General features: G+C 44.4%; 1 protein-coding gene across 4 annotated transcripts in view; it reads left to right on the forward strand.

Moving 5' to 3' along the window:
* Positions 1–24,409, forward strand: part of LOC309333198 (putative helicase senataxin) — a 308,026-nt gene that overhangs the window by 100,695 nt on the left and 182,922 nt on the right. For all 4 annotated transcript variants that reach the window (XM_081846593.1, XM_081846594.1, XM_081846596.1 and 1 more), the window contains one exon: positions 11,509–11,680. In XM_081846593.1, the coding sequence (XP_081702719.1) occupies positions 11,509–11,680 (172 nt within the window). The remainder of the gene's footprint in view (positions 1–11,508; positions 11,681–24,409) is intronic.

Here is a 24,409-nt window from a genome sequence, read left to right on the forward strand (position 1 = left end):
GATGTTAAAAGGTCTGCCTTGGATTCATATCGAGATCATTCTATCATTTTTGAGATTGCATCCCAGTACAGCTTTCGCCACTCTTTTGTTGACTATGAGGGCCACTCCATTTCTTTTACGGGATTCTTGCCCACAGTAGTAGATATGATGGTCATCCGAACTGAATCCGCCCATTCCCGTCCATTTTAGTTCACTGATGCCCAGGATGTCAATATTTATTCTTGCCCTCTCATTTTTGACCACATCCAACTTACCCAGGTTCATGGTTCTTACATTCCAGGTTCCTATGCAATATTTTTCTTTATAGCATTGGACTTTCCTTTCGCTTCCAGGCATATCCGCAACTGAGCGTCCTTTTGGCTTTGGCCCAGCTGCTTCATCAGCTCTGAATCTACTTGTACTTGTCCTCCGCTCTTCCTCAGTAGCATGTTGGACGCCTTCCGACCTGAGGGGCTCATCTTCCAGCGTCATAGCTTTTATATGCGTGTTGTTTTTGTCCATGGAGTTTTCTTGTCAGGGATACTGGAGTGGCTTGCCGGTTCCTGCTCCAGGTGGATCACGTTTGGTCAAACCTGTCCACTATGACCTGTTCATCTTGGGTGCCCTGCTCAGCATAGTTCATAGCTTCTCTGAGTTATTCAAGCCCCTTCGCCACGGCAAGGCAGTGATCCATGAAGGGGGAGTCTTTTTAAAGGAGTCTAAAAAGCCTGGGACACAAATTTTCACGGCCCTCTAATGGCTATGGTGGCTGATTTACCAGAAGTAATGTATTTAGAAGTAATGTATTTAGAATTCACCTCTATACCACCTCTGTTTGTAACCCAGGTGAGGGACCACCTTTTAAATAAACCACTGGCACTCGGTAAGTGTGGATAAGACCCAAGAAATCAATTTGGTTGCACCTTCTTCAGATTGATTTAATTAATTTCTGCAACTCTCATTCATTTATCCATAGTACATTTGTTGTAGCTGCTCCATGAGAAAAGCATCCAGTTCAGCAACATTAACCCCCCCCCCTCCGATTACAACATTGCCTCATATATATTAAAGGTAAAGGGACCCCTGACCATTAGGTTCAGTCGTGGCTGACTCTGGGGGGAGCCGGCGTACAGCTTCCGGGTCATGTGGCCAGCATGACTAAGCCGCTTCTGGGGAACCAGAGCAGCACATGGAAACGCCGTTTACCTTCCCGCCAGAGCGGTACCTATTGATCTACTTGCACTTTGACGTGCTTTCAAACTGCTAGGTGGGCAGGAGCAGGGACCGAGCAACGGGAGCTCACCCTGTCGCGGGGATTTAAGTATATTGAGGTATAAGAACATAAAAATAAGACAAAAATTAAGCAGAAGTAATAAATATTTAAAGAACCGGAAGGGGAAGTTGAGGGAAGTCATGAGGAAGGTTTTTTTTGTGTGTTTTTTATATGAAAAATGTTACATTGTGTTATTTGGTTGAATATAAAATTGTAAAATCCAATAAAATTTATTTTAAAAAAACAGCATCATTGACCATATTACATGTATGGGAAACAAAACAGCTTTGACCATATCATTGCGAAAGTGTTTTACACAATAAAATGAACAAGGGCTCTGAGACGTTGTCAGGGGCTCAGGAGCAGAGGCACAGGGGAGAGAGGAAACGGAGAGCGAAGGGGAAGAATCTGAGGGCAGCGTAGGGGAGTATGACAGTGGCCCGAGAGATTCCATGAGTTTCTCCAGCGATTCAGAAGATTCCCAGAGGGGGGCGCCGATGGCCAGGGCAAGGGGGGTCCCAGGGGGGACGCACCAGAAGCAAGGGGCCAGCGGGGACTCCCAAAGCAGCAGCGGAAGATCAGGACCAGTTCCCCCACCAGAGCGTAGTGGGGGGGAAGAGTCCCATGTATCAGGGCCAGCGTCTCCTCCAGTAGGGAGAGAAGATGAGTCAGGGCTGACCACGCCTCTATCAGAGAGTGAGAGAACGGAGGGGAAGTCAGGTCCAGCTAGCCCCCCCGAAGAGGGAAGCAGTGACAGGAGCAGTGTAACGGTCAGGAGAAAGGTTGCCGGCTGGGCGAGCGCGCCAAGTTCAAAGGTACAGGCGCGCGGGACGGCAGAAAAGCCGGATTGGGAACCAGGTCCTAAAGCCCGCCGGAGGCAGGGGGAAGACTCAGGGGACTCAGCGTCAGAAGAGTCAATTACAATTCAAAATCCTTTATTAGGCATAGCACACCACACATTGACAAACAACATATACAACTGTATAAAATACGGGTACAGCAAACACAATTTATCCTAGTCCTATTCTTAACTCCCAGAAATTAATGTACATGAATAATATAATACAAATTAATATGAAATAAAAATACAACACAGCAACGTCACCTACCATTAGAAACCACTAAATCTCTTTATCATGGCCCATTCTTTCATCATGGACAGCTCTCAAAAATTCGGCCACTATTAAAGTAACTTGATCATCGCCATCCGCCAGCATGTCCTGGACCATTGGTTGAGTACAAATCTGTTTTTTGAATTTTAGGGCCTCATATAATTGTATTCTGGCATAACTACCAAAATCACAGGAGAAGAATATATGCTCCAGAGTATCGAGTTCCCTTTTCCCGCACCTGCAGAGACGCTCAGACTCTGGGATAGCTAAATATCTTCCTCTCACTACCACCGAGGGAAACATGTTGAATCTGGCCAACATAAACAGCCTACACGATTCATGATTCTTCAGATTTGTCATGTATCCCTTTTGGAAATCTCTACACAAAGGGAGATTTAAGTGAATGGGAGAGCAGGTGCTGTGCTTTGCAACCTCAAGCATGGCGAGAGCACTTTTTTCTGTGAGAGTCTTCCTAATAATTTCCCATGTATCTTTGGGATCAGAGATTTCAAAGTCAGTTAGAATGAGCCCTATAGAATCCAGTTTTCTCCTACATATCAGTGATAGATTGTAGATTGCACTATCACTTAAGAGATCGTAAAGTAGAGAATTAGGGGATAGGGCTCTATAATGGAGGAAGATCCAATATTTCAAGGTCCTCAGCCATGCTCTAACTGATAAAGGCAATATTCCCAGCTCACAACATATTGTTTCATATTTTGCTGAGTTTGCAAGTCCTAATAATGACCTCAGAAGGGAAGCGTGAAATTTATCCAACCTCTTGAGGTCACCTGAAATCCACACTGGTGTGCCGTAAAGAAGTTGGGCACACAGTTTCATATCAATCACTTGCAATACAGCTGGGATGAATCTGTTTCCTACTGGAGAAAAAAAATAGGATTTTATATGGTGAGCTGTCACTTTGTTTTTTTTTTTTTATAAATTTTTATTGAATTTTCAAATTTTTTTTAACAAACAAACAAACATATAAAGACAGAACAAAACATACATAATTTCATAACCTTACTTTCATAACCTTCTTTCATTGACTTCCCCGCACCCTCCCTCCCACATTCCAATTTCATTGATTATCTCAGCAAGTTATTTCCTCTCATCACTTAAATATCTTGTCTTTTCTTAAAATTTATCACCTATGCTTGACCCATTAACTTATCCAATTTTACACAATAAATCATTTCTCTAAGGACGGCCTAAGTTTTTTCCCATAAATTCCTCCCTTCCCATATTACACCTAAAATCATAATATAGCAATTCTAAATCTCAGATTTCAATTATTCTACTCTCCCCTCCCTCCCTGCCCCGGTTCTGTCCCTTCCCAAACCAATGTCCCAATAAATTGGCTGCTTTAGCCCGGGTTTCTCACATCGGAGGCTCTTAAGCCCCAGTTAGTCTCTCTCCACCAGTTTTGTTGATAGTCCATTTTGTTGGCCCTCTCTTTTTGAGGAGGTTCTGTCATCAGCCCCTCATATTTTTCTCCTTCCAAATCAGTCAGTATCAGTTTCTGCTCAGGACCACTCAATCTCTCATACTCCAGCCGAATGAAGAAGTCCCAATCGAACTTGTTTGCTCTTATATAGTCCAGTATTCCAGTTATTTCAGGGACTTCTTCCTTTCTCTTTCTCTCCTTTTGCAGATTTGCGGTCCACTTGTCATTTTCTTTATATCCTTTGTTCCCAAAGGTTGCCGGCTTTTGGTTGATTTTTTCCACCTGAAATTCCTCTCCTTCTTCCTCTTTCTTTTCCCCCAATTCCGAAGTTATCTCATCCTCTGCAGCTGCCGAGTTTTTTTCCATCAGCTTTGTATCATTAGCAGGGTTGCCTAGTTCCAAACCGAAAGTCTCCAGTTGTTTACTCATTGTGGTACTTTGCTCTTGTAAAGTTCCCACGAGAAAAAACATCCTTTCAATCTCTGCCCATAGTTTCTCTTCTGCAGCCATTGCAATATCTTTAGTTCCCTCCAGGGGGATTTCCATCATGATCTTATTCCAACAATCCGTTACTGTTGTTCCCCGCTACTTTGTTATTCCCAGTCACTTTGTTTCTAAAAGTTCAGTTTTAATGTAGCTCTTTTAGTCCAAGAAAGTACTAACAATACGGTTCCAAATCTTTACCACTCGTTTGACAGCTCTTTGACAGCTGTCAAACTCTTTGTTCTTTTTCCTCGGGCTCACACGCAGGGCACTCCCGGGTCCAAGGGGGGGGGGGATTGCCAAGAAGAAAAAAAAAAAAGGCTTCCGAAATTCTACTCTTTTCCACTCCAGCACAATAACTTTATAATCCAATTCATGAGAATGTCTATTTAAACACCAAAGTTTTCCCGCCTTAGTGCTCCTCTCCTTGCTTTGAGTCTTTCTGTGGGGGGGGGGGGAGTGCGGACTTCCTTTTAACACACCCCCGATCGTACTCAATTTTAGGTATAAAACTTTTAGTGCCAAAATTTCCTTCTACTCACGGGTTATTTGTTTCAGTCCGAATTTCAGGAAGAAAGATAGCGCTCTCCGGTCATGGCTCGCGGCTTCGCTCCGCCAAGGCAGCGATCGACTCTCAGCGCCACGCCACTCTCCGGTCCACTCCGTAGCCTTTAAAAAGGCTCTTCGCGGGTCGGGGAGGGCGCTTAAGGTGCCCACCGAGTCACCATGTCCGCAGGCTTCAGCGCCTGCGGTTTCTGAGGGTCCCCGTGTCGCCGGCACGGCAAGACCCGTCCTTAGCGGAGCCGATTCCCTCCGGAGCTCGGAGGGAATCCGCCATTACCCGTTCGCGCTATCCCGGAAGTCTCGGTGAGCTGTCACTTTGGCCTTAGCTATAGCAGCACATATATGTGTATTCCAATTCATATTATTTTTGAATGTGATTCCCAGATAATTGAAGTGCTTAACTTCCTGTATTAGATGTCCATTAATTATACATCCTTTTGGGTTCCCTCTCTTTCTGAATTGCATAATCTTTGTCTTCTCATAATTAATTTTGAGATTATTAAGAGAGCAGTAGTTTGAGAAAACTCTTAAATAATTTTTTTTAAACCCAAAACAGAGAGTGAAATAATTACAGCATCATCTGCATAAAGTAGTAGAAAGAGTGGGCAATTGTTTAAATAAGGAGTATGAGTGGTTGCGTTTTGAAGGAATAATGGTAGGTCAGATAAAAAAAAAAGATTAAATAGGGTAGGGGCCAATATACAGCCTTGCCTAACTCCACGATTATTCAGAATAGGACCTGCAAGTCTACCATCTTTAGATACTTTAACATATATTTGGTTATTAGAATGTAAACTTTGAATCAGTGTAAGTAAATGTGGGTCAATACCAAGGTGTTCTAGTTTAGTCCATAGTTTGTTGCGATCAACCGAATCAAAGGCACTTTTTAAATCCACAAATGCCACAAAGAGTTTCCGTTTATTTCTCATGACATATTTATCCACAAGATGACTTAACACTAGACACTGGTCAAGAGTTGACGAGCCTGCCTTAAAACCAGCCTGCTCTTTACCAGGTAGGCCTTTTGTCAGCATCCATTCTTCCAATTTAATAAGCAGAGATTTGGCATAGATTTTGCTTATGCATGGTAGCAAACTTATAGGCCTGTAATTCTCTTGGCAATTCCTATCACCTTTTTTAAAAATCGGTACCACTATTGAGTTGTTCCACGACTTAGGTACAAGGGCTGATTGATAGATAGAATTAAAAAGCGGCACAAGTTTAATGGCCCACCATTCTATATCTAATCTCAACAGATCTATTGGGATGCCATCCATGCCTGGTGATTTCCCTTGCTTAAACGAAAAGATTATCCTTTTCATCTCCTCAACAGTAATTTGGAATTGTGTGGTTTTTGCCAAAGAAACTTTAAAATTTTCCTTTTTACAAACTTGGTGATCATAAAAAACAGCAGTAAAATGTGAAATCCAAACCTCATCACTTATATTAGGGAGCTCAGTGGTATCTTTTATTGAGAGAAGTGACCAAAAAGTTTTAGTATCTTTAATTTCTAATGCAGTAACAATTTTAGACCATTTGGCTAGTGCAAACTCAGATTTTTTTTCCAGGAGTACGTTCTTAAAAGCATTTTTCATTTCAAAATAAGTCTTCCAGAGACCTTGAAAGTTGGTAATGTAGGCTTCTTTTAGAAAAGTTCTAAGTTCTTTCTTATAGTTAATACAATCTTTATCGAACCAGTTATACTTATTTAAAGGTTTGTTGCTGGACTGAGAGTCTAAAAAAGAAGAAAATAATTCCTGGATAGTCTTATAGTAACGATCATTATCCTCCAAGGGCAACAAATTTTGGTTAGCCACAGGTTCTGGAAGAACTGGGTTATTTTCAAATACTGCTAATAGATCCTCCCTATTTTTATCACTTATATAAATTCATTTGGCATAAATAGTCTTATCAATACTAATAGGAGGTCTAATATCATTATTTCTAGGATTCCTGTACATCTCTAAAACTATTGGGAAATGGTCACTCTCTGAGCGAGGTACAACTGTAAAAGAGGCAATTTCATTTAACATTTCAACGGAAACTAGAGAATAGTCGATGACGCTCCTACCCCTTTTGGAGCTAAAAGTAAAATTTCCTGGAATATCCGGCCACATTGAGCCATTCAAAAATGAGAGGTTCAATTCTAAAACCAATTGTAGAAGTTTTCCTCCCGCTTTATTAATAATGATATCCTTAGAATTCCTCCCTATTCTCAATGGGAGAGGGGCATCTTCAGCTAGATTTGAGCCATAGCGTTTATAGAGAGCTGTATTGTCTGATCCAATTCGAGCATTGGTGTCTCCCATTACAATCAGGGGAATATTTGGAAATTTACTACGTATTAAATACAACTCTTCAGAGACCAAATTCCAACCATAATCTGGTCTGATTTCCAACTCTATGGGAGGAAAATATATATTTAAAAGAAAAATTTCCCTGTATACAATAATAAGTGATAACAGTTGTGCATACTGTCCAATATTTCTGGTATAATTAATGTTAAGGTTAGAAGACTGTTTAATACCACAGATCAAACCAGCTTTAGGGCGACCTTTTGTTGACATTTTAGTAGCGGGTAAATTATAGGTAATAAAATTAGGAATATTTAAAGGTTTAAGAGACCAGGTTTCCTGCAGAAGTATTATATCATAAGGTTCAAGAAAATTTAAAAAATCAGGATCAGCTAGTTTACTTGAAAGTCCAGCTACATTCCAGGACATAATAGAAAGAGTTTGGAGAGAACTTTGATTTAAGGGTGCTAGTGAGGTATGCGTGGTGCATTCCGAATGTCACACCAAATTCCTCTGGTTCTTACTATTATCTGGTTCAAATGCTAATTCAATGATATTTGAAGATGTATTCAGAATGCTCACATTTGAGGAGGGTGGAATGCTAGGGTTGCAACCTGGCGCACCCATGCTGGGCACTTTATTTGGGGAGCCCAATTCAGTCTCATTTAATTCTCTCATTTTATCCCAAGCTAATGTAGTGACCAGGTTTGCCTCTGGGATGGATTGCATGCGAGCTGGGTTATGGGAGGGGCGTTTCAGCTCCAGGATCTGAGAGGATGGATTCATCTCCGCAGCAACCACTAGACCTGGGGTAACGGAGGGTTTCTCGGCCCATAAGTCCAGCTCGTGACGATAGAGGCATGAAGCCTGATCTGAGACATACTCAGATATGTTTTGATTATATAGTCCCGATTGGTCCTTCGTCAGATTTGTCAAGCAAGAGCGAAGGTTATTCAGTCTATAAAGTATTTTGTTCTGAGTTTCTTGGGGTAGTGCGCAGTAGGAGTAAAATAAATTATTTTCAAAACTTTCGAACCCGTTACCTTGGCTCGCCTCATATAAAGTCCCGGGCGAGTCTGGTCTTTGAAGATCATTAATAAGTAACTCTGGGTGGTGATTAGGCGAGTCCTCAGTGTCTTTTATATCAATTAAAGTGTGGTGTTCAGCCATTTGATGAGGTGTTACAGTCGAGGTCGCAGGACTGGTGAATAGTGGGATAGGAGAGGCCTCATTTTTAAAGTACCTTGATATTTTTACACCACTTGTTTTCAGGTGTTCTCTCTGTTTATATATCAGTTTTGCCATTCTCTGATCATGGAATGTGACCACCGCCCTGGCAAGCAAGCCATCAAAATATAGATATTCCACTTGATCCAGCTCCGAGGTATTACTCAAAGTACCTGGCATATATGCCTTAATGAAGTTCAGTAAATGGACTTTGCGATCCCCTTGAGATAAAAATCCTGGAGGCTTAGGATAGCTTGAGAAAACAAGCTTGTTTTGAAGCAACACCAGCTTCCAGTTCTTATTTGTTGGAATGCTCTCCTTATTTGATTTGGAGTTGTCTATAGTTAAAACGTAGGACCATGGATCTTGGGGCAACAAATCTTGCTTCGAGCCTGGGGGTGGAGTAATCATTGATGGTTTTAGACAATCCAGAGCTTTGTCATCACAACCGTTTGGGGGCAAATCCTGTTTAACTGACTTCTTGGCTGAAGACTTCACCAGGTTCCCTCTAATCCCAGAGGCTGTTGTGCTCTCTAGTAGGTTAAAAAGCTTTTTAAAAACCATTTTTTTATAATGTCAGAAGAGTCTAGAAAGGGCAAGACCCCAGTGGACAGGCGGACCCAGAGGAGGAAAGAGCAAAGGAAGAGGTGGAGCAAGGCTAGAGTCTTAAACTGGTGTCTGGGGGGAGGAGATTCAGACGGAGCTTCAGCGGTCTAGAGTTCAAGACGTAGAGCTGCGCGCCGCGGCTTTGAAATCGAAACTGAACTTCAATAAAGACTTTTGTATATAACAAGAACTGGCGTTGGTCCTTTGTGAGCTGGGACCTCGGGCAGCTCTGACAGACGTATTTTGTTTTTATTAAATAATCAATAAAACTTAATTTTTTAAATATATCAGATGACATTGTAACATCAGAGGGTACAATTTTAACTATTCTCACGAATGTGTGAGTTACCGTATTTTTCGCCCTATAGGACGCACTTTTACCCCTCCAAAAATGAAGGGGAAATCTGGGTGCGTCCTATGGGGCGAATGCAGGCTTTCGCTGAAGCTTGGAGAGCGAGAGGGGTCATTGCGCACCGACCCCTCTCGCTCTCAAGGCTTCAGCAAGCTATCAGCAAGCCTGGGGAGCCCGCGGGAGTTCCCGCAGGGCTCCCTCGGCTGCGGATAGCAGCCTGCTGCCCGGTACACGGGGCGCCCTGAAGCAGAGCGCCTCGCCGCAGGGTGCTATCCGCAGCCGAGGGAGCCCCACAGGAACTCCCGCAGGGCTCTCTAGGCTGCGGATATCAGCCTGCTTCCCGGAGTGCGGGGCGGGCTGAAAGCAGAGCGCCCGGCGCTTGGGGAAGACATCCGCAGCCTAGGCAGCCCTGTGGGAGTTCCTGCAGGGATCCCTAGGCTGCGGATAGCACCCTGCTGCATGGAGCGCGGGGCACGCTGAAGCAGAGCGCCCCGCGCTTCAGGCAGACATCGGGCAGCCCCACAAGCTCGGGGGACAGAGGGGAGGTGCAGTGCCGCCATCCCGCTGTTCCCCGACCTGGTTTGGATTCCCCACCTGGTTTGGGGGGGGGGGCAATAAAGGGGAAAAAATTTCCTTTATTTCCCCTCCAAAAAACTAGGTGTGTCCTATGGGCCAGTGCGTCCTATGGTACGAAAAATACGGTATTTCAGGCTCAAAGAGACCTTAAACCTGTCCAAAAAAGTAATATTTTTTTTTGTAAAAAAAACCCTTCAAAATCAATTTATTTTATAACCACAAAAAACACCCTCCTTATTTTTACAGCATAATAAGTACATGGTTAGCCCATTCTACAACAAAAGTATGATACACGTGTTAGTTGTGGTTTGTGCGCTATGGCTTATTGAACATACCGGGAATAAAATGACAAAAATTCACTTTGAATGGTTGGTGACCTTTTTCTGTGGCACCTAATACCATTTTTATACCTTAGTTTGAAAGAGACCACAATTAGCTTTATTTTGATACCAAAATAAGCCCAATCGGTTGAAAAATAAGCGAAACAGGAGGCTTTTTCTAAACTGACACAGAAATTGCATTAGCCTAAATTGCACAAAAATTGAAATTTTCAAAAAATTCTCCTGTGCCCAATTTTGGACCAAAAAATCTTAAAAAATTTATTTGCGGTTATCTCATAGTGGTGATGGCTTGTGAATGCTCTTCGCAATAAGTACCTCTGATCACTCAGAGATCAGATCACTCTGATCACTCAATCGCCACTTCCTGCCCACCTCCCTCTGCCTGTTCCTGCTCCTCCCTGGCATTCTCTGGCAGTACCATGACACATAAAAAAAACTGAAGAAAATCTGAGTCGTGAGAGCACGGTCAAATATTAAAATCAGGTGATTTGTGATTTGGCATGGAATGATCCTCGGTTGAAATTCAACCTGATGGAGCCTTCCAAAGAACTTGTTCACTTATTTTTTGGAAGTTTTGGTTGGTCTGGATAAAAGGTGTTGCCTGATACTGGATTTTTACATTTTTTCTCTTGTACCCAACAAGTTTTTCTTTACTGGGACGGAAGTGTCTGTCAGAGCCCGAGACCGGGGAGAGGAGATGGTGGAAGAAGATTGGAAGATTTAAAGTCTATATATAGAAATATTGTAAAATTAATGAGTGACAGGAAAATGTTGGAATGAATTTTTATGGCCTTAGGAGAAATGCTATAAGGAGTTAAGTTTAAATAAGTATACCAATTTTAATGGAAATAAGATTAAAAATATGTTAAGACATTTATATGATAGAAAATGGAGAGAGATGGAAAGGAATTGCTAAAACAATTAATCGAAGTGGAATACAAAGAGGGAGGTGAGAGGAGGTCGATGATATAAGGGAATGAAAGTTAGAATATGGAAAAGGAATGATGTATGTTTTTAAATTGTTTTTGTTTTGTTTTGTTTTGTTGAGGTTGTGTTTTGTATATTGTATTGTATTGTTTTATTTTTTCTTGTTCTTGTTCTTTTTTTGTTTCTTTCTTTTTAAAAAGCAATAAATATTTTTTTTTAAAAAAAACAAGTTTTTCTTTACTGTTTTTAAATTTACATGTTTTTATTGTCTTCTAAGTGCTATTTCCCATCTAAGCATGTTTTGATTTGTTTTTTTGTTTTTTTTAGATGAAAGCATCAATCCTTTCTGGCCTGCGCTCCACTGTTTCATGGTGATCCTGGATAAGCTTGGGTCTAAAGTATGGGGACAGGTAATTGATCCAATCCAGGCATTTCAAACTATTGTCAACAATGCGAGCTATCAGAAAGCAAGAGAGACTATTCGCCAAAGTTGCATCAGGTTGGTCCTTTATCCTTTTATTATTATTTTTAAAATACAACAGTTTGCACATTCTCTTTTCACAGAGGTTAATAATTCAGGTAAAATCCCAGTTAGCTGGAAGTATACAATTGTGGTCCCAATTTACAAGAAAGGACAACCTATAGATCTTGGCAACTATAGGCCAATTAGTTTGCTTTCCATAATGGGGAAATTATATGCCCATTTCCTTTGCTTTAAATTGGCAACATTTCTTGAGGATAATAACATAACCTCTGAAGCCAAGGCTGCTTTCCGTACGAAGTACTCAACATCTGACCACTGTCTTGTGCTGTGACACCTAGCAGAGAAATATACTAGGACCACTCCAAGGCCATTTATATATGGCCTTTATGGACCTAAGATCTGCCTTTGACTCCATCCCTAGATCCAAATTATGGTCAAAGTTGTATTCAGTGATGGAGGACAAGAGACTCCTATACCTTATAAAAGCCTTATATAGTGATAGCAACATGTAGGTTGCTGGGGCAACTCTCTAACAAAATCACAATGTTAAGAGGAGTCAGATAGGATTGTATTCTCCCCCCCCCATTGTTTAATCTTTTTAGAAATGACTTAGAGGAAGTCTTAATGGGGCCAGAAGGACACTGTCCAAAGATGGGGGCAAGAAGCAACTCACTTTTGTTTGATTTGTATCTGAATAGAATGTGAAGTCTTTTTCAGTTGGATTTCTCACTCTCCATATGTCTGACAGGTCAAATTTGTCCACCATTTCAAAAAAAACTTTGGTAATCTGCCAGCATTCATTACTTTCTGTGTCTGTGTTTTATACATAAGCGTTGATGCAACTCCATTCAGGTCCCCCATCAAAATCAATTTATAATCCAAATAGTCCAGAAGTCTTGTTTCCAAGTTCTTAAAAAATTCTGCTTTGCCATCATTTGGTGCATAAATTCCCAACAGCAAATATTTTTCGCCTTGTGCATTGATTTCTACTGCAATATATCTTCCCTCATCTTTGAACATCATTTTGGGATTCCATTTTTCTTTCACGTAAACGACCACTCCTCTTTTCTTCACTTTGTCAGATGAAATGAATTCTTGACCAAGTCTCTTATTCTGAAGGACTTTTCTGTGTAATCTAGTAACATGAGTTTCTTGCAAACAAATTATGTCCAAATTCTGTTTTGCTAACACATGGTATACTTCGTTCCTTTTTGGTCGTGAGTTCAAACCATTAACATTCCATGAATATATTCTCAATACCATCTTAAACTATTCAGGAGCTCCTGCCCCTGCCCCTGGTGTCTGCTCACTTTCCAATCCTTGGCATTTTTTTCCAGGAACCTTGTTTTTTCTTTGACGCTCCTAATTCTTTGCTTCCTTCCTTGAAATTTAAAGGAGAGGCCTTCTGGAAATTCCCACCTAAAAAAGATGTTCTTCCTTCTCAGAGTTCCAGCCAAGTCTGCGTAGTTATTCCTTAGGTTCAAAAAATGCTTTGGAATCTCCTTAAACAAAACAATTGGCTTATCTTTAATCTTCAAGTTTTATTTGTAATGTAGACCCAATGTCAATCCTTAAGATTATCTTGTTCCAATTGGGGTGTGCCTCTTACTCTCAGTTGATTCTCCCGTTCCTTCATCTGTAAAAAAGCAATTGCATTGAGCGCATCCTGTTGAATCTTCTCCACGTCAGGCACTCTCACTGTTTCCAATTCCCTCAGTCTTGTTTCGTGGGCAGCAACTTCCTCCCTGACCTCTTGAATGCCTTTTTTCACATCTACAAATTCTTGTTTCAACTCCTGTACAGTCTGCTGAGTTCCTCTCACACCTGCTGTTATGTCTGTTAACATTTGCATCACCGACTCTTCAAAAGTTGGTGCTTTAGAAGGTCTTCTATCTTTACTTTTACTTTTCTCAGACTTATCTACCCCATTAGCCATAGCTATTCCAAAGTTTCAAGGTCAGCTCACCCAGTCAGAGTCCACCAGATTTTTAGTGCGCAGGCAGCAGCAGGCAGCCCAACAGCTTCCCTCTCGCAAAGTCTTATTCTCTTTCCTTATTTTATTTTATTTTATTTTATTTATTTTATATTTTATTTTATTTTATTTTATTTTATTTTATTTTATTTTATTTTATTTTATTTATTTTATTTTATTTTATTTTATTTTATTTTATTTTATTTTTTTAATTTTTTTAATTTTTTATATTTTATTTTATTTTATTATTTTATTTTATTTTATTTTATTTTATTTTATTTTATTTTATTATTTTATTTTATTTTATTTTATTTTATTTTATTTTATTTTATTTTATTTTATTTTATTTTATTGGAACCACAAAATTAGTTCAAACACTTATATCCAGTTCAAGGAGGGTAAAAGAAACTCTGTGTGCTATTTTAAGAATCTCAGATAGCAGCAGTTACTTTGTAATCCCCAAAGAGGAAAACGAAAGTTGAATGTATCTGCTCCCTTTGTGGTATAATAATGGAGTCTAGCCTTCCCCTGCCGGGAGACCCGCTTCTAAAAAGAAAGAGTCTAATCCACTGTCAAGTCTATCTCAAGCAGCGTCTCAAATCAGTCAAATTCTCCCCCCTTCCCCCTGCAGAAAGAGGGGTTTGACATATTTCCTTGGAAGTTTTGACAGGTCTTTTAAAGTTACGGCTTCGGTCAGCGGTAACTGCTTTCACTTTTACTTCAGCGGAAAGGGATCGACCTCCGTAATTTAAATCCCTTTCATTCCAATTAACTGTCCAAATTAAAATCTTTTTTACTCACAATTGTCCAATCCTTGATAATTTGGTCGGAGAAATTGGTCGCTCACAATTGCCGGACTTGGAGCTTTGCGCTATGAAGAAAGTGAGTAAATTCCACAGTACCCGCGTCTCCAACCCCGCTCGCTCTTGGGGCTCTTATTAGAGCTTACCGGGGAGCAGAGGAGTCACTAAGGGTACCTGCCAGAACACCAGGTCCTCAGAAAGCCCGATCTGAGGTTTTTTGGGGGCTCCGCGACACTCTCGCGGTCGCCCCAATCTTCAAAACGCTGGGGCTCTTTCTTCCGAAAGAGCTCCCATCTGCCATTAATCGCACGGCCAACCAGAAGCCTGTTCTTTTTTTTCCTTATTATTTACTGAAATTTTATTGATGTTAGCTGCCCTGAGCCCGGCTCTGGCCAGGGAGGGCAGGGTATAAATAAAATTTATTACTATTATTATATCATTTGCTATCTGTTCTCCTAGGTCTTTACTCCATTTTTGTCTTTCATATTCTAAATCGTATTTCTTCCTGTTAAGTAAAGTTTTATATAGGGCAAGTGTAGGATTTTTTGTTTTTGTTGCAGAGATTAAATCTTGTAACAGCATGGGTGTTTCCGATGCTGCTATAGCATCAGGGCCAAACTGCTTTTCCAACATATGTTTCAATTGGATATATTGCCAGTGTATTTCACTGGTTAATCCATACTTTACCTGCAAAGTCTTATATTCCACAAATTTATAGTTCTCATCAATTAATTGATTCAGTGTCAAAATACCTTTTTCATCCAGTTTTGCCAAATTATTACAGTGGTACCTTGGAGCAGGACGAGAGTGGCCAGAGCCCATGGAATTAGGAGCAGCCAGACCCCTCCCAGTTACTACCTCTTCCATGGTAAGAGGAAATGCAGGGAGAGGAAGAGACATGAGGCGTTGCTTTGTCTGTGGAAAACCAGGGCATCTAGCATGACAATGTCGCAATCGTAAAGGATGGGAGTCTCTATCTGGAGCAGACATGGGAGAAGACAATTGCCCGAAGGAACTGCATCAGGGAAACGAATGTCCCTGGCTGGAAATGGGAGATTGCAGCCGGGTAGAGAAGCAATAGAAGGCTCTCAGGCGGAACCACCTATTCCAGGACTAACGGTGAAGGTGCAACTACAACTACCCAATGGACACAGGGTCCAGGTAGAGGCGCTGTTAGACTCAGGAGTGTCAGCAGATTTCATAGACCAGAAGTTGGTACAGGAACACAAAATTGCTTTGTTACCTTTGAATTTCCCACTGCGAGTGAAAACAATCGACGGCAGACCGCTACTTTCAGGAGAAGTGACTTACGAGACTCCGCCAATCAGAATGGATATGGGTAATCACTCAGAGACCAGGGCATTTCATGTGACCAAACTAGCTGGGCACCCGATGGTGCTGGGCCTGAGTTGGCTCAATCGTCATAATCCGGTGATTGCCTGGCATCAAAGGTCTTTGGTTTTTGGTTCGATATATTGTATGACACATTGTTTGGGGCAAAAGGGGAAAATCTCAGTGGAAGTAATGGGAACAGAGGTAGCAGGGAAGTTGATGGGGAATGAAAGTGAGATTCCATCGCAATATATTGCTTATCGGGATGTTTTTTGTGAAAAAGAAGCGGATAAACTTCCACCACATAGGCCCTATGATTGCAAGATAGATCTAGTCCCTGGGGCACAGTTGCCACCAAGCAAGATATATGCCATGTTGGAAGTAGAATCTGCAGCATTGAGGGAGTTCCTGCAAAAGAATTTGCAGAGAGGTTTTATTAGAGAGTCCATGGCCTCTGGGGGTGCTCCCGTCTTTTTTGTCAAAAAGAAAGGGGAGGAAGGGGCACCGAGATTAGTATGTGACTTCAGAATCCTTAACAGCCAAATGAAGCCTCGCGTGTGCCCACTGCCACGTATAGATGACCTCTCAGAGAGAGTAAGGTCAGCCAAAGTCTTCACCAAGCTTGATCTATGAGGAGCATATAATCTGATAAGGGTCAGAGAAGGGGATGAGTGGAAAACCAGTTTTTGTACTAAGTATGGTGCATTTGAATTCTTGGTAATGCCTTTTGGGTTGCAAAATGGCTCAGGGGTATTTCAAACCTTCATCAATCACGTCTTAGCAGGTATACTGGATCAGTTCTGTGTCTCTTATTTAGATGACCTCTTAATATATAGTGAAAGTATGGAGGAACATGTAAAACATGTCACGCAGGTGTTAGAGAGATTGAGGACCAACAGGTTATATGTGAAGTTAGAAAAGTGTAAGTTCCACACACAAAAGGTGGAGTTCCTGGGATATTGTATTTCCCACGAAGGGGTGCACATGGACCCCAGTAAAGTTCAGGCAGTGGTGGAATGGGAGGCACCTAAAACTAAGAAAGATCTACAGAGGTTTTTAGGATTTGCTAATTTCTATCGTAAATTCATAGGTAATTACTCCAAAATCACAACACCACTGACTGATTGTCTAAGAGGCAAGGGGCCATTCAGATGGTCTGAGGAAGCACAGAAGGCCTTTGATAAATTAAAGGTGGTGTTTGCTTCAGAAAAATATCTTATGCACCTAGATCCAAGTAAACGTATAAAGGTAGAAACTGACGCTTCTGATAGGGCTGTTGGGGCCATTCTGCTGCAACAGGACAAGGAAGGGGACTGGAGACCCTGTGCATTCTACTCTAGAAAATTAAATCAATCTGAACAAAACTACAGTGGTGCCTCGCAAGACGAAAAAAATCCGTTCTGCGAGTCTCTTCGTCTAGAGGTTTTTTCGTCTTGCGAAGCAAGCCCATTGACGGCTTAGCGGAGTAGCGCTATTAGCGGTTTAGCGGCTTAGCGGATAAGCGGATAAGTGGCTTAGCGGCTTAGAAAAAGGGGGGGGGGAACCCGCAGGAACTCGCAAGACATTTTCGTCTTGCGAAGCAAGCCCATAGGAAATTCGTTTTGCGAAGCACCTCCAAAATGGAAAACTTTTTCGTCTAGCGAGTTTTCCGTCTTGCGAGGCATTCGTCTTGCGGGGCACCACTGTACACCATATTTGATAAGGAACTTTTAGCTGTGCATGCTGCCTTTAAAGTGTGGAGACATTTTTTGGAAGGGGCGTCACAGCAGGTGGTGGTACAAACAGATCATAAGAATTTAGAGTATTGGAGAACTGCTAGACAGCTAAACCAAAGGCAAATTAGGTGGGCGGAGTTTTTTGCTGTGTTTAATTTTAGGATTGAGTACATACCTGGGCATCAAAACGTTCGTGCAGACGCGCTATCATGCAAACCTAAGTATATGGAAGCGGAAGCACCTCCCAAGTTGCGAGAAATGCTGAGATCGGATCAGTGGGGGTGTGCAGCCGTAGTAGTGGACGGCAGGGAATTCCAGAGATTGACAGTAACAGATGAGTTTGCACAAAAGAAAATGGAGGAACTGAGAAAAGGTAGAGGGGAAGAGGAAGGTTTCAAGGGAAAAGGTGGATTGTTGTACAGGAGAGGGGTGCTGTATGTACCTGCAGGTGAATTAAGAGGTAAAGTGTTGAGGCAACATCATGATAACCCGACTGCAGGACATTTTGGTAGAGAAAAGACCCTGTATCAGATCACACAGCAGTTCTGGTGGCCAAAGTTGAGGGAGGAGGTAACGCAATATGTAAGAGGTTGTGAAGTATGTCAACGAGCCAAGGCACCCAGAGCAGCTCCCGCAGGGTTGTTGCAACCTATGCCCACGCCGGGAAGGCCTTGGGATGTGGTGTCTATGGATTTTATAACGGATCTACCTTCATCGCATAGGCAAACAGTGATCTTTGTGGTGGTTGACGTGCTAACCAAGATGCCACATTTCATACCATGTGCCAAAATTCCAACCACACAGGAAACTGCAAAAATGTTTTTAGATAATTGTAATGGGATAAGGGGTTGCTTGTGCGTAAGCTCCCAAACGCTCCAAGTTGAGCCGTTGGTTAAAACTCTCCCTAGCCGGACAGCCCTCAGTTTGTGGCTGTCTTAATCACTGGCAGAATCCGTCAGTGGGCGTTTCCTGAACTTCTTCCAACATAAAAGCTCTTTGACAGAAAGTCTCCGCCTTGATTCCCTGCGCGACAGCTTTCTGCGCAGAGTGGGCGTTCCAAGGGGAGGTCACCTGTTGTGTTACCTCGAAGGGTCCCAGTCGTCTTGGTCTCAATTTCTTGCAACCTCCCTTGAACGGTAACCCTTGGGTTGACAACCACACCCGGTCCCCAACCCTTATGGTCTCTCCTTCCCTCCTGCTCCTATCTGCCTGCCTTTTATACACTTCCTTGGCCCTCTCCAAATTCATCTTAAGCTGCTGGTGTAGTGCTTCCATTTCTTCTACAAACTGTTCCGCCACTGGTACACTCCATCTCTCCTCCCCTCCCCCTGGAAAGGCTCTGGGGTGACAACCATAATTGGCCATAAACGGGCTCATGCCCGTGGACACATGCTCGGCGTTATTGCAGGCAAATTCGGCCAAGGTTAATTTCTCTACCCAGTCATTCTCCCTTTCATTGACGTAACACCGCAAGTATTGCTGCAGTATACTGTTTGCTCTTTCCGCCTGCCCGTTGGTTTCTGGGTGCCTGGCCGTCGAGAAATTGACCTCCACATGTAATAGGCTCATGAGCTTCCTCCAGAACCTGGACGTGAATTGTTTTCCTCTGTCAGAGACCACCCTCAAGGGGGCGCCATGCAGCCTGAAAATGTGTTCTACAAACAGCTTGGCGGTTTCCTCTGCCGTCACCGCATGCGAGCAAGCGATAAAATGGCACATCTTAGTTAATAAGTCAACTACCACCATCACAGCCATTTTCCCCCTTGATTTGGGCAAATCTGTCATAAAATCTATGGACACTGCCTCCCATGGCCTTGCTGGTGTGGACAATGGTTCCAGCAACCCCGCTGGTGTAGCCCTCTCCCCCTTGGCTCACTGGCAGCGGTCGCACCCCCTGATATATTCCCGTACATCTTCCCTCACCTTGGGCCACCAGAACTGCCTGGTGACCAGCAACATGGTTTTGTGTTGACCAAAATGTCCCGCCGTGGGGCTGTCGTGTAATTGTTTGAGTACTCTACTCCTCAGTTCCCCTTCTGGTATATACAAAGGTCCCCTGTAGTACAGCGCCCCATTTTTTTCCTCAACCCCCCCCCCCAGGGTTCCCCCTGCTCCCCTGAGCTCTCTGAGCTTGTTTTGGGCATACTCGTCGCCTTCTGTCCCCTCTGCAAGTTCCCGTTGCCCCACCAGTACTCCCCCACACACCCAGCGGTCCTCGGGTATCACGTGTCGTTCTTCCGGCGCTCCTTCTCCCTCCATATATTCTGGCTTCTGGGAGAGGGCATCCGCTCTGACGTTTTCTTCCCCCGGTACGTAGTGAATCTCGAAATGGAACTTGGAAAACTCCTGTGCCCACCGCACCTGTCTTTGGTTGAGTACCCTTGCTGTCCTCCAGTATTCCAGGTTCTTATGGTCTGTGCACACCTGTATCTTGTATTGTGCCCCTATTAGCAGATGTCTCCAGCGTCGAAACACTTCATAAATCGCCAGCAGCTCCCTGTCGTACACTGTGTAGTTCCGTTCCGACTTGTTCAACTTCCGGGAGAAGAAGGCACACGGTCTCCAGTCGGACGGATCCTTCCCCGGCTGGAGCAGTACTGCCCCTACCGCTCTGTCTGATGCATCGGTCTCCACCCTCATTGGTTTCTGCAGATCCACGTGCAAGAGCTGTTCTTCCGAAGCGAACGCCTTCTTTAGCCTATCAAACGATTGCTGCGCCTCTTCCGTCCATACAAACTTCTTCTTACTGCTGAGGCAATCGGTGATGGGTGCAGTTAAATGGGCAAAGTTTTTGATGAACTTCCGATAGAAATTTCCAAACCCCAGGAAACTCTGAACGTCCTTCCTGGTCTTGGGTGTCTTCCATTCCAGTACCGCTTGTACCTTGCCCGGATCCATGGATAATCCCTCGTCGGACAATCGGTACCCCAGGAATTCCACCTCTCGAGTGTGGAACTGGCACTTCTCCAGTTTGACCCACAGCTGGTTCGCCTGCAACTTGCTTAGCACTTCCCGGACATCTCGGACATGCTGCTCCTCGTCCTCTGAGTAGATCAACACGTCATCTAAGAAGGCTACACAGTTCTTGTACAGCAAGGGTCCAAGCACGTGATGCATGAAAGATTGGAAACACGCTGAACCCCCTTGTAATCCAAAAGGCATAACGAGGTACTCGAAGGCCCCCAGAGGGGTGAACATGGTGGTTTTCCATTCATCCCCCTCCCTCATTCTGATCAGGTTGTAAGCCCCCCGTAGGTCCAGCTGGGTGAAAATCTTTCCCTTCCTAACCCTGGTCAAAATGTCGTCAATCCTGGGCATGGGGAAGGCTACTGGTTCTGATACGGAATTGACGGCCCGGAAGTCCACTACCAACCTGGGCTTATTAGTGTTTTTTTTGTCTACGAAGAACACTGGACTGCCTCCCACCGCCCTTGACTCCCTTATGAAACCTCTTTTTAGGTTCTTGTCTATAAATTCCCTCAACTCCTGCATCTCCCTGTCAGACATGGCATACAGTTTGCCCACTGGCAGCTGAGCTCCCGGGAGTAGGTTGATTTGACAGTCAAAGGGCCTATGAGGGGGCAGTCTATCCGCTTCTTTCTCACTGAAGACGTCTCGCAGGTCAGCGTATTGCGGTGGTATCTCCCCTTTTTTTCCCCACCGCCAGCCCTGCCACACTGGCCATTGCCATCCTCGGGTTTTCCCCCCCATGGCAGTGTTCCAAGCAGTGAGCTGACCCGAAAGAGACCGTCCGCTGGTGCCATCCCACTAACGGATCATGTAGCGCCAGCCAGCTCATTCCCAGTATGATGGGTGGCCCAGCCAGGGTGGCTACATGAAAGGCTATGACTTCCGTGTGCCTGGCCACCCTCATTCTCATGGGGACCGTCTGTTGTGTTACTTCTCCCCCCAGGAGTTCCCTCCCATCAATGGTGGCGACTTGCAAGGGACTACTTAGGGGCAGCGTCTGCAGCTGGTGCTCTGACGCAAATTCCTTGCTCATGAAGTTGCAAGAACTGCCTGAGTACAACAGAGCCTTTATCTTGAGTGGATGTCCGTTGGGTAGCTCTAGCACCACTTCTATGGCGATGGCTGCTCGGGGGGCTCAGGCTTGGGCACGTTCACTGGTCGTTGGCCTGGCTGCTGTGCCCTGTCGTCGGCAGCCAGGCGTTGGCTTTTACCTGCTCCTTGACCCCCTCCTCTTCACTCTCAACAGCCCCCACCATTCCTTGCCATGCCTTTCTTTGAGGGCAGACCCTGGCAAAATGTCCTGGCTGTTGGCAAAGGAAACACTTCTTGGCGGCTTTCCCCTCCTTCTGCCGCCCTTTGTTGGAATTTGAACCCCCCCCCCGCGCGCGCACCTCCTATCTCCATTGGCTCCACTGGCTGGGAAGGCTGTTCTGGTATCTCAGGAATGCGGAAGTCATTCCAACGCTCTCCTCTGCCTTCCCGCTTCTCTAGAGCCCTTGCCTCCTGACGCGCTCCAATCGCAAGTGCAGCTTTAGTCAGCTGATCCATGGACTGTGGACGGGGCGCGCGGGAAAGTTCGTCTTTCACTGCGGGGGCTAGGCCTTCCTCAAATAACATCTGAATCGGGTCCGAAGTCAGATCCCACTCCAGGCGGTGTATGATCATGGCAAATCGCGACCAGTACTCTCGGACTGATTGATTCCCCTGTTTGCACGCCATCAACTGCCTGCGTACAACACTCTGCTCAATTTGGCTGGAAAACATCAAGTCCATGGCCGCAAAAAAATTCCTCAAGTCTTTCAAGGTGTCATTATCCGCTGCCATCAGGGGTCTAACCCATTCTCTGGCCCCCCCCTCCAGGTGTCCGATCACAAAGGCTACTCTTCCCCCCTCGTCCACAAAGTCATCATACTGCAGGTCCAGTGCATACTGCACCTCTGTTCTAAAGGCCTGGTAGTCCCTTGGATCGCCCCCAAACTTATGCACCAGTCCCGGTACCTTCCTTGCAATGGGGGTGGGTTTCCCCTGTGCATCCTGAGCTCGCCTTTCATCGAGCCGCGCTGCTAGCAGAGCCAGCTGGTGTTCCAAATCTCTGTTTCTCTCCTCCAGAGTTGGTCCTCCCCTGGCTCCCTCTGCTCCGCCGACTCCCTCTGGTTTGCTCATGATGCCCTTTCCTTCGCACAAACAACGTCAAAGACTGACGGATTGCTGTAATGGGATAAGGGGTTGCTTGTGCGTAAGCTCCCAAACGCTCCAAGTTGAGCCGTTGGTTAAAACTCTCCCTAGCCGGACAGCCCTCAGTTTGTGGCTGTCTTAATCACTGGCAGAATCCGTCAGTGGGCGTTTCCTGAACTTCTTCCAACATAAAAGCTCTTTGACAGAAAGTCTATGCCTTGATTCCCTGCGCGACAGCTTTCTGCGCAGAGTGGGCGTTCCAAGGGGAGGTCCTGAGCTCTCTCCACTGGTCTTGCTGGAAGCGTCTCTGAGCCTTACCTCCGACGCCTCTTTCCCCCCTCCTTCTTCAGCGGAAGCTCTCCCTCTTTCCCGGCTGGTTCCCTCCCCAGCATCCGAGGGTCTCCCATCATCTGAGAGCCTCTCCACCACCCTGCGCTCTGATGGCAGTTCCCTGACAATAATATTTTTAGGTTGTATGGTATGCCATCACAAATTATTTCAGATAGAGGGGCCCAATTTACATCACAATTCTGGAGGAGGTTAATGTAGTTACTAGATGTGGAGCTAAGGCTCACGTTGGCGAGACACCCGAAAACCAATGGGGAAGCTGAAAGAACGAATGCAACACTACAACAATATCTGAGGTGTTATGCTGGTTATCAGCAGAGTGGGTGGTTAGAGAAGTTGAGTCTAGCAGAGTTTGCGTATAATAATGCAATGCATGTGTCTACGGGCAGAGCCCCATTTGTGGCAAACTATGGCTTGCACCCAAGGGCATTCCCAGGTCAAGAGGAGCAGTTAGCAGTACCAGCAGCAAACAAATGATAGAGGAGTTGAGGTGTATTCATGAGATATTGAAAGAGGATTTGGAAGAAGCTAAAGAGGCTTACAAGAGAGCTGCAGACAGGCACCGGCGAGTTGGGGAAGAAATCCAAGTTGGGAGCTGGGTATGGCTGTCTAGCAAGGGACTACCAATACGAGGGAGGTGTAAAAAGCTAGAACCAAGGAGATTGGGACCTTTCCAAGTAAAGGCTCAAATTAACCCAGTCGCTTTCAAGCTTCATTTGCCTGAAAATATGAGAATACACCCTGTATTTCATAGATCTTTATTGTCAGTGTTTGTACCAGCGCATAAGTATCAAATTTCAAGGGAACCACCTCCTTTTCCCACCATGATGGGGGAAGAGGAGACCGAAGTGGAAGAGATATTAGACTTGAGAATAAGTAGGAGGAAATTACAGTATTTGGTTGCATGGAAAGGGTTAGATGAGTCTGAGAACTCATGGGAACCAGCAGAAAAAATTAACGTTCCAGAATTGCAGAGAGAATTTCATAGAAAATATCCCCACAAGCCAAAACCCCATAACTGGCATCTTCAGGAAATTTTTTAAGAGACAGATAGCGAGGAAGAAGAGTTCATAGGGTTCGGTCCTTCAGAAACAGAGGAGAGCGAGAAGGAGGGGGAGGGGAGGGGGTGATGTCAGGGAAGAGTTAGAAGTTTCCAGTTTCTCCGAGGGAGAAAGCATTCCCCAAGGGGGGGAGGAGAGCAGTGAATCTAATAGAAGGGAGCAAGAGGAACAACAGGGAGGGACCGGCTGTTCCCAGGAAAGGCCAGGGTTCAGTTCTAGCTCAGATTGGGAGGAGGGGAGATACAGGCCAGCTCTAGCCAGGAGGTGAGAAAAAAGAGCGGGAGAAAAAAGAGCGGGAAAGCGAAGGGAAGGGCGCGTTCGCCATTTTGAGAGTGGCTGGTCATGGAGAAGCAGAGCTCAGAAGGTAT

Source organism: Podarcis erhardii (genome assembly GCF_964252035.2).
Source record: "Podarcis erhardii genome assembly, chromosome: W".
NCBI classification, from domain to species: domain Eukaryota; kingdom Metazoa; phylum Chordata; class Lepidosauria; order Squamata; family Lacertidae; genus Podarcis; species Podarcis erhardii.